General features: G+C 47.1%; 1 protein-coding gene across 1 annotated transcript in view; it reads right to left on the reverse strand.

Moving 5' to 3' along the window:
* camta1a (calmodulin binding transcription activator 1a) overlaps positions 1-14,951 on the reverse strand; it is a gene marked incomplete at both ends in the record, with an annotated part of 412,052 nt that overhangs the window by 13,916 nt on the left and 383,185 nt on the right. The window contains 4 exons of the mRNA XM_080762953.1: positions 950-1,307; positions 2,603-2,681; positions 2,930-3,105; positions 4,125-4,309. Of these exons, the coding sequence (XP_080619079.1) occupies positions 950-1,307; positions 2,603-2,681; positions 2,930-3,105; positions 4,125-4,309 (798 nt within the window). The remainder of the gene's footprint in view (positions 1-949; positions 1,308-2,602; positions 2,682-2,929; positions 3,106-4,124; positions 4,310-14,951) is intronic.

Consider the following 14,951-nt stretch of genomic DNA (forward strand, 5'->3'; position numbering starts at 1 on the left):
AGTGCTGACTTAAGAATTCTTAAGCCACTCTAAGGGAAAATATGAAATATGGATTATATGACTATTGGTTTAATTAATATGAATGATATATGATTGGTTTAATTTGCTGTGTTCGACCTTTTAGGATTAGTGCGAGCTCACTCAGCATGTGAAGTGAACATAATGTTCAAATATTACATGCTGAAACAGGATTTGTTTCGAGGTTTGGTCACATTGTGCACGACCTAAGCCCTATATATTTCGTTGTACGAATGATGCAATTCGTTGCATTGCTTTGTGAGTTTTAGAGTAAAAAAAAAAACATTTCAGACTACTTTTGCCTATAAATATGGACCCCAGGGTTGATAGTGGCTGTAAGAGTTAAGCTGGTGTAACCCATGTGTCATCCATTGTGACCATAATTGGTGCCCCCTGTGCCCACTTAAATGCTATAAAAGAGTAAGACAATGACATGCGGGTAGAAGTCACTGTTGGTTTGATTTCTCCAGGAAGCTTTCACTAAAATGTGACTCATCTTTCACTCTTACACTCACTTATAATAAGCGATAATGAACAGCGAGGTGGTAATGATTGAGAAATATGTCCTCGGAGTGGAGTGGTCTTGAGTCATCCTGAAGAGGTTTATTCATCGATAATGACTGCCTTGCTGTCCATTAATCCACTTCCGCTACTTAATACATAAATAAGAAATGTTACACAATGTATAATAACAAAAATGATCAGGAGAGAGAACTCCACGGATATTGAATTATGATTGATTTTTATAGTGTTCCAGTTTTGCCTGCTTTTTGGTTTCATCGCTTTCAATTTCACTACCTGTAACTGCTTAATAGTTAGCCGCACGCACGCACGCGCGCACGCACGCACGCACGCACGCACGCACGCACGCACGCACGCACGCACGCACGCACGCACGAACGCAAGACAGACAAAAGCTTTGTCCACTGACCTGGGTTGAGGTTGCTGGCGCTGGTGGAGGTGGTGGAGGTGGTGGTGGAGGCAGAGCCACCTTTCTTCCCGCTGGCTGCGACTACGCTGTCATTGGCCCACTGGACCATCCAGTTGTCTGTGGCGGTGGCGTCGGGGGCAGGGGAGAAGGACATGCGGCTGGCGGGCGGCAGAGGGACGGGGGTCTGCTGCTCTTCCCTCTGCAGCTGCTCCAGACACTCGGCCAGCTTGGTGTGGCCGCGGGACCGGGCGATGGAGAGGGGCATGCGGCCCAGGGAGTCGGGGATGGCCAGTGCACGGCGGTCCCATTTGTACAGGACGACCGCCGCCTCCAGGTGACCCAGCGCACATGCCCACATCTGTTGAAAGAGGCAGCAGCGAGGTCAGAGGTCAGCCAGCAGATCAACAGAAAAGTTCTATTCGTTCGGCTTGCGGCTTTAAAAAAAAAAAACCTTTTCTCCCCAATTTAGTCGGTATGCCAAATGTCAATTGTTTCCTCCCCACACGCATTTATTGTATCCTACCGACTCACCTCCCAGTGAGGACGTAGAGCCTTCGTCCTACTCCTCCCTGCTGACAGGTGCCGCCCCAGCCCATAGGACTACATGCAGTGATAATTATCCCCCTCCCGGCTTCCTTCCCCCGAACAGCGAACACAGGCCAAATGTGTTCGTGTAGATGCACGACAAAGACCGATGCAACATGTTGGATTTGAACCAACATCCGTGGTGGTGGGCAGTTACTTTACCACTGCACCACTGCACCACCCCAACGCCTTTCTGTCTTGCTCTGACTCGTGCCTACTGCAACAAGTTTATTATAGCTTCGTAACTTCATTCGATTCAGATACCATAATTATAATAAGACTCAACCACTTAGATTATAATTAAGGGTCTGCACTGTAAGTAGACATAAAACCTTTATCAAATGAGGGTCCATGGCCTAATGCAGGGGTTCTCAACGTTTTTGGCTGGGGACCCCCGGAAATGCTTTGGCCATGTCTCGCGTTGCAAAACGCCCCCCAAAATAATTGAGTTGAGAACCCCTGGCCTAATGCATGTCAAAATGGGTTGCCTGGGATTAAAAAGGTTGAGAATCCACCCGCTTCGAATCTTCATCAACCGATATACTATGGAGAAATATATGGACATTTCCTACATACTTCCTACGTAGGCGACTAGGAAACGCAGGAGTGAAATTACAGCCACCGAAACAAAAACAACGTGAAACTGCGCAACAATTTGGCTTTATGTTTACTTAGTGGACGGTTAAGACTGAGGTTAGGGTTAGATTTCTGGTTTAAGGTATTCTGTACCATACAATTGTTTGTATAAGTACAGAACAAAGAATGTTTGCTTCCACCATCTTCGTTGAAGAAGAGTCTGGGCAATTATGTTTTAGTCTTTAAAGTAGTTACTAAACGTTTCTAAATTTTGTATTTAGTTAGGGTTAGAATTAGGGTTAGGGTTAGTATAGTAGTCGCCTAGTCGGACAACGTGACCAACGCAACGTCGGACAATGACAGCTAGATCTTGGTACTGTAGGTCACCATTCAATAGTCTGATTAAACGTGATAATGTCCCATTCAGTGCATTGATATACCATTGGAAGCCGATGGAGGATCACTACAGTAGGTTTCCACATTTACACTTACCAGAGGTGTGCAGGAGAAGTGGTCGACGTTGAGAGGGTCCACCTCCAGCTCCAGGTCAATGCTGTCAGCATGCTTGGTGCTGGAGGGGGGATTATATAATAATAATTATTTAATCTGGCAGTGAACGAATGGTTATCTAATTATGTCTGAGCAGGGAGAGAGCCTGAACGCCAAGATAAAATATATCCACACTTGTATTCACATTCTATAATAAAATATTGGTTCATTCTATTCGTGGGTTATCTGACAAAAACAAACAAAAATAGGGCCAGATTAATCGGGGCAGATATCGACCTATTATTTTTGTATAATCGATTACGTCCTCACCGCCACTTGATGAGAGTCTGGATGAGCGTGGCGTAGCCCTGGCCTGCCGCCAGGTGGAGCAGGGTCATTCCTCTGAAGGTCTTGGAGTGGATGAGATGTTTGGACTTGGCCCAGCAGGCCCGACTCATCATCTTCTCACACACCACCACCACGCGGCTCTCGAAGGAGCTGCTGGCCTGGTTCTGACCCGATAAGCACTGCACGCACACAGAGAAAAGCAAAAGAGAAACGGATTTGTCCTGGAGTCATTCTGTATTCTCTCTGTGTAGAGTAACTATTCTGTAAAACACTGCCTCTGTTTACTATACAGCCTTTTATGGTAAGGATAAGGTTGGAAGGATAAGGTTGGAATAACTTTATTGGTATGGCCTGGTGCTCACACTACAGGATAACCATGGAGACTTTGTGTCGGGAACACCTGCCAAAAATAGCAGATATAATTGCAACTACGCTCTACAGGCTTGTATAAGCTTGCATGTTTCTTGGATATTTTCACAGAATGTTCGCCGATTATGACTAGGGATGCTATGGTTCATGTGGTGGAGACTGCACGGTGGAGACTACTGTACATCATTAAAAACAAACAAACTCCATTGCAGAAGTATTTAGCGTTGGTCCTTCATATAAGCCGTTCTATCAACTACCTTGCATTTTGAAATGCGATCGGTAGGTACTAGGTAGAGATCTCTGATTGGCTGGCATCATTTAAGACTAGGACAGTTGTTCTCAAACATTTTTGGCTCAGGTCACCCCTCTAAATAACTGTTTTCATTCACGTCACCCTTACTTTATAGCACCTTGTGTCATATTAACGGTCCGTGTCATGTCATGAGTAAAGCTTGAAAGAATATCAGTTTCCACTACGATAGAATGAAAATAATTGTTATATTTGGCGTTTAACCACTTAAACCCCAGCATCCCTATCCTGGGGGGAACATTCACCAAATATAGCAGATCTCAGATCACAATACGCATTGTGAGCTTGTATATCTGCTATATTTGGTGAAGAGACTTGGTGTACTTCAGACTGAAAAAGAATGCACCAAGTAAAGTGCAAGTGACTTTGATAAACTCCAAAAAAATGTATTCTGACGCACCCCTGAACTAGTGTCAAGGCACTTTTAGGGTGCCACTGCCACAGCACCCACTTTTGATAAATTGATGAGTTATGGATATGAGCTACAACATCTGGTACCTCCCCTTTTACCTGTGACTGGCTGCCTCCTCCTCCTCCAGCAGCCCCTCCCCCAGCTCCTCCTCCCCCTGCGCCCCCTGAGCCGCCCATGCCTCCGCTGCTCTGCTGCTGGTGGCTGGCCATCTCCGCCATCCGTCTCTCCATCTGCTCCAAGCGCTCCAGGATGGACATTCTGAACTGGTTATCTGGAGAGAAGAGAACAAGAGAGGGGATGACATGTCAGTGTGGCCAAACAAACGCACACTCATGCACAAATAGGCGAGCATTCGCATTTCGCAGGCACAAGTTGTAGGTATGTAGCAGAAAATAGCGGATCTGAAATGGCAGATTTCCAAGATCACAACCTGTCTTGTTGTGATGGGAAAAAGTATAGAACCCTGGGGGACGCCGGTCAACAAAGTATACTGTAGGGTTTAAGTGGCTTAAAGTACACAATGTACGCACCCACGCACACATGCACGCCACTGTGTGGCATCCAGCCAACAGTGACAAAAAAGAGACCAACACAAACCACCTGTGTGTCCTGAGGAGTGCTCCCTCAAGCTGCACTGGGCTGCTGGTTCCGAAGGTCGCTAAGCAGCTTCAAGGCATCGTGACTCGACTTGGGGACGTGACAAGACCCATTTAAGAACAACATGCAGCCCCCTCTGCCTGACGGCGAGCTCATTTTCTACCTTTTGGCAGACATAAAATCGGGGCGTAATCATTATTAATCTCCCGGGGACGTTGGCGATAACAATAGCATCAATCATTAACTTCATCAAAACAATTGGCTTTACTCAAATAACCTTTAAAGCTCATCAGTCATCGGCTAATGGTTCCTGCCTCCATCTCTCCCCGGCACTCCATCAACACGGTCCCGGCAGACTAATACAAGACGGGATGATTGTTCCAGTGAGCGCAGGCTTGTCGAAAGGGTCCAACCCCTTCACACACATGCAGCGCTCCCATGGACGGAGCCTGCGGATGAAGGGCCCTCTCCTGCTGATTAAGTATAGCTCATTACAGCCGCGCTCTCCTGCCTCGGCCCATGGCCTGCTTCCTCTGTCCGCCGTGGACAGCGGCTTTCGCAAGCCTCATGTGGTACGAGGGTACGAGCAGGCAGACCCGACGGAATCAATCAGCCGGCACCTGTCTGTAGTCCTTGGAAAGCCAGCCTTCTCACTCATCAAGATGGATGGAGGTGTATTTTGTTCTGTGCGAGTGCATACAGGCCCGGCTGAGAGGCTGTCGGGCACTCGGCGTCAATCAATCGTGTTTTTTTTCAGTTGCTGCTTTTGGGAATTGCAACTCACAAAGTTTTTTTTTAATATAGTTTGAATTATTGCTGCATAATTTATGAGCTGGTGAGAACAGAGCAGAGTAATGACCTGTAAACGGTGTTCTTATGGGTTAGGTCTGGGGCTTCTTAGGCCTGGCTCTTTAAATGAGTAATTTGTACACGGAAAGTAAAATGTTATGGCTTGAGGTCTATAATTGAAAAATTAAGTGGAGTGTAAAATAGTTGGAAAGAGTGAAACCATTGTGCAAACGGCATTTCAGGAGGTCCGTTTAGGAAGTGCACGAGAAACAGTTCACCGGACACGCACGCACGCACAAGCACACGAGCGCACAGACATTGCAATGGACTGGGCACAGAGAGCCCACTGCAGCAGGGAACGTAGAAGACTGCATTAGCATTCCCCATTTAGCCACTGTGAGGCCGTTTCTGTGGCAACCTGCTGCCGAGCGGTAACTAGGCGACAGGAACATGCCTGTGTGTGTGTGTGTGTGTGTGTGTGTGTGTGTGTGTGTGTGTGTGTGTGTGTGTGTGTGTGTGTATGTGTGCGCGTGTGTACGTGTGTGTGACGTGCATGCATGTGTACGGTCTGCCTGCATGCTATTGGCTTATTGATGAATGGGAGGAGAGGGACTCCACGCACGGCAAAATGTGGGGAGAGGAAAGGCAAACAATGAAGAAATATGGAGTTAATAAATCTCCATTGTTGTGTTGCGTGAGAAAGCTCTGTGGTGACAGGTACTGTAGGTAGGTAGACAGGCATATACGTAGGTAGGTAGATAGCCATGTAGGTAGGTAGGCAGGTATGCAGCTAGGTAGGCATGTAGGTAGGTAGATAGGTAGGTAGGTAGATATAGGTAGGTAGGTAGGATGTAGGTAGGTAGGTAGATAGCCATGTAGGTAGGTAGGCAGGTATGCAGCTAGGTAGGCATGTAGGTAGGTAGATAGGTAGGTAGGTAGATATAGGTAGGTAGGTAGGTATGTAGGTAGGTAGGTAGATAGCCATGTAGGCAGGTAGGCAGGTATGCAGCTAGGTAGGCATGTAGGTAGATAGGTAGGTAGACAGGCATGTAGGTATAGGCAGGCAGGTATGTAGGCATGTAGGCAGGTAGGCAGGTATGCAGCTAGGTAGGTAGGTAGGTAGGTAGGTAGGTAGACAGGCATGTAGGTAGGCAGACAGGTAGGTAGGTAGGCATGTGGGTAGGTAGGTAGGTAGGTAGACAGGCATGTAGGTAGGTAGGTAGGTAGGTAGACAGGCATGTAGGTAGACAGGCAGGTATGTAGGCATGTAGGCAGGCATGTAGGCAGGTACTGTATGCAGGTAGGTAGGCATGTAGACAGGTAGGAATGTATGTAGGTAATACTAGGTAGGCATGTAGGTTGGTAGGCAGGTAGGTAGTTAGGTAGGTAGGCATGAAGGTAGGTATAGGCAGATAGGCAGGCAGGCAGATAGGCAGGCAGGCAGGCAGGCAGGCAGGCAGGCAGGCAGGCAGGCAGACAGACAGACAGACAGACAGACAGACAGACAGACAGACAGACAGACAGACAGACAGACAGACAGACAGACAGACAGACTGTCTAGCTAGGTAGGTAGGTAGGCAGGCAGGCAGGCAGGTGGATAGATAGATACTAGGTAGATATGGCAGGCAGGCATATACTAGGAAGGTAGGTAGATAGGTTGGTATAGGTACTGTAGGTAGGTATGCAGGTAGATAGGCAGGTACTGTAGGGAGGCAGTAGGTAGATAGGCAGGCAGGTAGGAAGGCAGGTACAGTAGGTAGGTAGGAAGGCAGGTACAGTAGGTAGATAGGCAGGTAGGTATAGGTAGGCAGGTAGGTAGGTTGTTAGGTAGGTAGGTAGGCAGGTATACGTGTGTGTATGTGTGTGTGTGTGTGTGTGTGTGTGTGTGTGTGTGTGTGTGTGTGTGTGTGTGTGTGTGTGTGTGTGTGTGTATAGGTACTGTATAGATGGTAATTAGGTGGGTAGATACACAGCATTAATTCACTCATTTGTAACTGTGATAGTAAACAATGTGCAGGTTCTGTATAGGTATACAGTAGTGGCTCGACATTACGCTCGGTGTTATACGTTGTTAACTGTAGGCGTGGCGCAGGGCTGATGATGTTATACGTTGTTAACTGTAGGCGTGGCGCAGGGCTGATGATGTGACGGCTGTGCTCTCCGCAAGCTGACGTGTAAAGAAGGACGGGGGGGGGGGTGTTAGGTCAAGCCATCACTATTGTTCAGCAACAAAACATAATGTCACCGGATGATAATTACTTCTGTTTGGCGACAGCACGCCGCACCATGAATAATGGATTCCCGTCCCTATGATACGCTCTGCGCTTCCTGTCGTGGCGAGCCCTGCCGCCGTCAGGCGGACAGACTCCTCAGGCAAGCACCAACAAAGAGACGCTTGATGCTGCATCACACCCCCCCTCCCCCCGCCCCGGTGGGATCCACCTTCACCTCTGCAGGCCACCATGATGAACTGCAGGGAAGGAGAGGGGGAGGGGGCGTGGAAGTTGCTGGTATTGTAGGTCACGACCCCACAGCCTGTCTAGGCTCCATGAGGTCACTGAGATGAGAGAGAGAATGACATGATATGACAGATAGAGAGAGAGAGAGAGAGAGAGAGAGAGAGAGAGAGAGAGAGAGAGAGAGAGAGAGAGAGAGAGAGAGAGAGAGAGAGAGAGAGCAGAGACATACACACACACACACACACACACACACACACACACACAGGGAGAGACAAAGACAGAGGAAGAGAGACGCACAGAGATAGAGACAAAGACAGAGGGAGAGAGACGCAGAGAGAGAGAGACATACACATATACTGTACACATGTACGCAGAGGGAAGGACAGAGAGAGAGAGGGGTAGACACAGAGAGACACGCGGCGAGCGAGGGATAGAGAGACACAGAGAGACAGAGACGGAGAGAGGGTAGTTAGCAGCAGGCTGACATGTCTTTGTTCAGATCCAGTGCTGCAGTGTGCTGCAGTGCAGATGATGTCATCTCCACCTGCTGCCTGCTCGCTCTGAATGCGATGCACGTCTACTGCAGAGGGAGGGTGAGGGTGGGTGGGGGGGGTGGGTGGAGTGGAGAGAGGGAGGGAGGAGGGGCGGGGAGGCCACCAGCCAAACAGCGCAACAACAACAACGCAACGTCACCACCGGTGTCCCCTCCCACTCTCCGCCCCGGCTTACTCCCTTGTGACGGTGTTATGTGACAAGCAGACAACGTCGTGGTCACTCACACATTCAACGGGGGCAGGCCGTGACATGTTTCTTTCTCTCCTGACGCGGCACCAGCAGGGAGCACCGCACGCATGGACGAAGCCCCAAGGCCACGACTCCAAGGAGCCTCAAGTGGCGTGACGACGTCACTACTCTCCAAGGTCAGAGGTCAGAGCTCTGGAGCAGTCAGAAGTGGTTTGCTGGAACCAACGGTTCATGTCACGCCGTGCCCTTCATTGCCAGGGCAGGAGGTGGGCCAGGGATCAGCCTCAGACCCTCGTAAAGAATTATCTTTTCAAAAGAAGATGTGTTTCCAACGCTGATAGTATGCTTGGGTGCATGGATTCAAATGAAAGTCATTTGTGTTAACCAAATTAACCATATAGTGTCCCTGGGCGAACAATCTAGCTGGTCCACCAGTTGTGTGTGTGTTTCTATTTTCGGCGAAGAGATTTGGTATAGAGGGAAAAGAGGAGTAAACCAAGTGTAGAGGCCTGTGGGACCCCGGTCAACTAAGTATATAGGATTTCATTCACGAGGAAGTTCAATTATACAGAAATAAACTATTTGAATGTACTTTTCTGAATTATAAAGAATCATGTGGTAAAATGAAAGGTGAGAGAGGTTTAAAAAGCTATCGTAACTTCTAAGTTCTAAGCACCTCAGCAGATAGGCAAATAGCTGGTGAAAAGTGAATAATAAGCTCCAGGGGTACGCTCCAGGGACTTCAAAGCTACTTTTTAAAATGACCAGCTCAACAAGATACCCTGCACCGAAAAATAAATTATCCCATTGCTGAAAGAAATTACCTTTGGAATAGCCCTTTGAAATGGAAATACCGACGTTTGCGAGCAACATGCACTCTTGAAAACAAAGCATTGCCAATAGAAGCCATCAAGTCACCTTAGAGGAGCTTTGTGATTTTAGTTTATAAATATATTTTTTAATTGTAATTGTTATTTTTTTAGGGGCATTTGATGTGGCTTACCGGCACAGCCTTTGTGATCTGCTGGTAGGTCACGATCTACCTTTTGGCCACCCCTATAGAAGATGTTACTAAACCTCTCACGCTGAGCAAGATGTTGAACTTCTTATCTCCTCCTGTGACCCAGATGATCACACACAGCTCTGTGCAGAGATACACTAGACCAGTGGTTCACAATCTTTTCTGGATCAGGGCCCAGTAAGCCCACTTGAAAATCTCAACAGCATTTGCGGCCCACCCATCTGTAGCATTTTCAAGATTGATAGAGACAAAGACAGATTAATCAATTGTGTTCTGGCTTGGATCAATGCATCAAGAATACCATGACATTTAGTTACATATGCCTAGTACAGTATCATTCAAATCTACAGTTTTGTCATTTATTTGGGGCCCAATTGCAATATCCACATGGATCACACATCCCTCATGTTGAGAACCACTGCACCTTGTTACCAGTTTGATGTAAGGACACGCGGCGCTGCGTGGGAAATCACTCCAGTCAAATCCACAGTGACAGTATAGCTGTCATAATTTGTGGGGATCACTGCCGGCTGTGGTAGGCTTAGCGTGTGCTTAGCATGTGCTTAGTGTACTGACTGCAACTTTGCAGGTAGTGGTAGGCTTAGCGTGTACTTAGCATGTGCTTAGCGTACATGACTGCAACTTTGCAGTTAGTGGTATATGCTTAGCGTGTCCTTAGCATGTGCTTAGCATACTGACTGAACTTTGCAGACAGCGGAAAGCTTATAGTGTTGTGGCGAGTGCTGATCTGTGCTGGATCAGTCATAGGCATAGCGTGTGCTGATCTGTGCAGACCGGCGCAGAGTCATTTCTATAACGTGTGCTGATCCGTGCAGACTGTATGCTTATAACGTGTGCATGCTTAGTGTGTTCTGACTGTCCTGATCAAGCACAGTCTTGGCACATGGTTACAAGCTTATAGGCTGATTTCTGCCAACAATGGTATAGGCTTAGCGTGTGCTTATTGTGTCTGGAGTGTCCTGACATGTGCAGAGTCAGTGGTAGTCTTAGCATGTGCTTGGCATGTGCTGAGTGACTGTCCTGATCTGTGCAGAGTCGGTGGTAGGTTTAGTGTGTGGTTACTTAGAATGTGCCATCAGTGTCAGTGGTTAGCGTGTGCTTAGCGTGTACCCTGACTGGATCTCTGCAGTCAATGTTAGGCTTAGCGTGTGCTTGGCCTGCACTTTCCAGTCTGTTGCTACAAAGTCCAAAATGATTTGTGCCAGGAACCACATACACAAATACATCTGTGTTGTCGAAAGGTTTTAAACCTTTCCCCACATTTCTTTCTTTCTCTACAAGCAACTGAACACATGAGCTTGCACGACATGGTTAAACCGATTTTGATGCCATATGCACTCATTTAGCTGGGGACCTGCTGGAACCCCCTCAAGGACCCCCTGGGGGGTCTCTGGAGTCTGGACCCCACTTTGAGAACCACTGCCCTAATGAGTCCTGGTGGTGATAGCAGTGTTGCCAGATTTTGCGAGAGAAAAAAGCAACCAGGTCTATGAAAACAAGCCCAAAAGAAGCGACTATAGGCTATGGGCTTTTTGAAATAGACGATCTACAAGCTCACAATGCGGTGTGATGCGACAAGTGGTGAGCTTGTAGATCTGCTAGTAAAAAATAAAGAGAATAAATCACACCCGTGTGAAGTGATGGGCGCTCTTATCATTATACATCATCATCATCATGAACGACTGAATTTATGTGATTGGTTAGCCGATTTGCTCATCTACATTATATGACGTAAATTGTCCCTTCATTGTCAATGGCAAATATTGAGACGTGTGGGGACAAAAGCTGTATATGTATCGATTTGCTCGGGCCTGGCACATACTATTTTCAGATGGGAGGTCTGCTGACGGATGCATATTCATTTGGGGGTCCTTGCCATGAAAATATCTGAGAACCAATGGTTTAAACAACATTTGGGAAACAAGCCCATAAGCAACTACACTTTAGAAACAACAAGACGGTCCCAAAAAAACGCAACCACCAACATTTACAAGCAAAACTTGAAGCCCAGAGTCGCTTCTAATAAGCATGCATAGCAACACTGGTAGAGGTCTGGGATGGGTTCACATCCCAGGAGCGTCCCCCAAGCCTGCACCCACTCCCCCCGCCCCCCCTCCCCGTGATCTGTTACGTCTCTGGGACATGACAGCCAGATACTCGTGAGGCTGCCCCTGACATCTGCTCTCACTCTTCTAGGTGTTGGAGCAGAGATTGAGTGACAGCCATTCTATATGCATGCTCCTTGATTCTATTCACTGTGGGATGAAATCTATCTATCTATCTATCTATCTATCTATCTATCTATCTATCTATCTATCTATCTATCTATCTATCTATCTCTATCTAGTGAGAGAGAGGAGAGGGAGAAGCGAGAGAAAGAGAATGAACAGAGATGAGAGATGAGATTAGACGAAGGCGAGAACCAGAGAGGACCAAGGTTGTCTGTGTGTGAGAATTGAAGAGGCTGCGAGCGCTGAAGGACAGCTTGTCTGTCCTCACTCACAATTAGAAAGAACGCACGCACGCACGCACGCACGCACGCACGCACGCACGCACGCACGCACGCACGCACGCACAAGCACACGCACAGTCGCACACGCACACTTTAGTAGTCACCCTTAGCCTATGGAAAACATGGGGTGCAAACAGCTTATGAAGCACTTATTTGTAGTTAATTAGCGGGTGTTTATGATGTATATTGGCAAGGCGTGGCAGACACATGGGGAGGCATCGGGGGACTGATTAATCATTAATGATATTCACTCTCTCACCTCCCTGCATCATCCGTGGAAATGTCAGCTTTTACACCTGCCTCCTGCATTAAGCCCTGTTGTTGTCCTTCTACACCTGCCTCCTACATTAAGCCCTGTTGTTGTCCTTCTACACCTGCCTCCTGCATTAAGCCCTGTTGTTGTCCTTCTACACCTGCCTCCTGCATTAAGCCCTGTTGTTGTCCTTCTACACCTGCCTCCTGCATTAAGCCCTGATGTTGTCCTTCTACACCTGCCTCCTGCATTAAGCCTCGTTGTTGTCCTTCTACACCTGCCTCCTGCATTAAGCCTCGTTGTTGTCCTTAACAGACACAAACACTTCACTCCTCACTGTAAATTAGACTCTGATCGTGTACTAATGTAATCATTGGTCCAATTACTTTAGTTTAGTTTATTAGCACATTGTATATAAAGTAGAATCAACACCAAAAGAAACAAAGCTATTGTGCAAGAAAAGGAAGAAGCCTATAGGCCTATTTAGAATATGTTAGCCGTTAAATAAGAACAATACAAAATAACCCAAGCTTACATGGAGACCAGCAGTGCAACAAAATAAACACAAAACCTACATTGAAAACTAAATAGCCAGAAAACAACCGAAGAGTTATGAGAACTAAATCATGTAGATGAGATCAGAATTCTTTCCCAATGATTGGCAAGGACGGTGATGACTTCAGTGATTCGTCTAGACTCTAGAGACTATGATTCTTTTTTATGCGTACGACAGGGAAGGGTAACTGAATGTTGTTGTTATTTTTACTTTCTTTTAACTAACGTGTTGGTTAAATTATTTCTTGATCAGAGTTATAAATGGTTACATTTGTATTGAATTACAAATGATTAAATGAACAGTACACTGAGGATTATTACTGTGTCCAAGCCAGACAAATCCATGGAGGGGTGCCCGGGGCGCAGCCATTACTGAGGTGTAATCAGCATTGATTAGCTAAACCTGGCCAACAGGGCACTGCATCCACGGAACAGGGCAGCCCTCTGTGGATTCGTCTATACAATCCCTAGTGTTCATTTAAGTCGATCATTTCTACACTCTCCAAACAAATGTTGAAGTGGTCCTTTGCCTCGCAATCATCAGGGAATCTCCTTTTGCGTTGGTAGTGGTCCAAAACCGTTACTTCTGAAAAGTAAAAGTTTTGGACATACAAGGTTTCTGCCCGACAGTGACGATTATGTTCACGTTTTGAAATGTAATCACTTTTCTTGATAATGGACAGATGATCTCTTCAGATGATGTCTTCCGCTATAGCCTCTTTCAGAGCCAGGCCGTCCTTACGGAAGTGAATGGCCGTAATTGGAATAAGACATACTGTAGAAGACGACAAGCATCATAGACTGGCCATGTGCATGAAGTCTGAGAGCCACATGAAGTTGGACAGTTTTTGTGGGTAATAGGAGAAGACTATTGACCAACTGGCTCAGATACAGTGAAGCAATAAGTGAATACCGTAACTAATGATGACTAACCTTCACCAGAAGGGAGACATACAATGTCTCTGTCCTAGGGGTTCTCCGTGTTTGGCCCTGGGAACACCAAGGGGTCTTCCAGGGGTTCCCGGCTAAATGATTGATAGGAACCAAATGGGCCCTTATGAGTCTGTAACTTTCGCACATTTCGGTCCATGGTTTATGCATATGTTTAAAAACGTTGGGAATCACTGCTCTGTCTAAAACGACTCATGGTGTATTCATCATCATACATCACAACGAGAACTCCCGCCAGAGTGCGCATGGGCGACATCGACCACCTTCAGTCCTCGCCCTCCCGAAGCCGTTGCCTGTGTTCACGCCAATCAAGATCTCATCCTCTCTCCGGGGATGGTCACCTCTCACATGCGGTAGAAAGACCAGCCAGAACATGCTTTCCCTCTCGCTCTCAGTGTGAGCTGAGTGACAGCGGCTGCTATGTGTGACCGTACAGAGGGAAAGGAAAGGGGTGGTGGTGGTGGTGGGGGGTCTGGGGGGCAGGCCATCTGGCATCAGCCCTCACAGCTGGGACGCGTGGCTGCCTGCTGATCAAAGGCCAACTCTACTCCGACATACAGTAAAGAGCAGATCCGCTATTGTCACACATCCACAAGTCACATGTCCTGTGACATTCTGGAACGCAGACTTTTATTTTGCATAGCAGTGAGGGTAATGATGAAGAGAATGATGTTATTAGATTAGATTAAGTATATAGAATGTGTCTATGCTGTACGTAGGGAGCGATCGGAGGAATCTATAGGTGCAAGCGTGGGATGCCCTGACCCTCAACAAATGCAGGTCACTTGCATCTTTTAAAACAGGCCAGACGATCACCTTTCAGCAGGCCCAAGGGAGAGGAAATGATCACTTCTCCCTTAAACAGGTGTTCTCCTTTTTCTTCCACTCTGTTAATTTTTTTCTGTGATGATATTGAATTTTGTTGTTGTTTTTCATTTTCAGTCTATGAATGGATTGCGTAGGGCCTAAATGGAAACAAGACCGCAACGACTTTTGTTTCGGTGCTATCCC

Source organism: Protomyctophum bolini, assembly GCF_963924005.1.
Source record: "Protomyctophum bolini genome assembly, chromosome: 5".
In the NCBI taxonomy this organism is placed as follows: Eukaryota; Metazoa; Chordata; class Actinopteri; order Myctophiformes; family Myctophidae; genus Protomyctophum; species Protomyctophum bolini.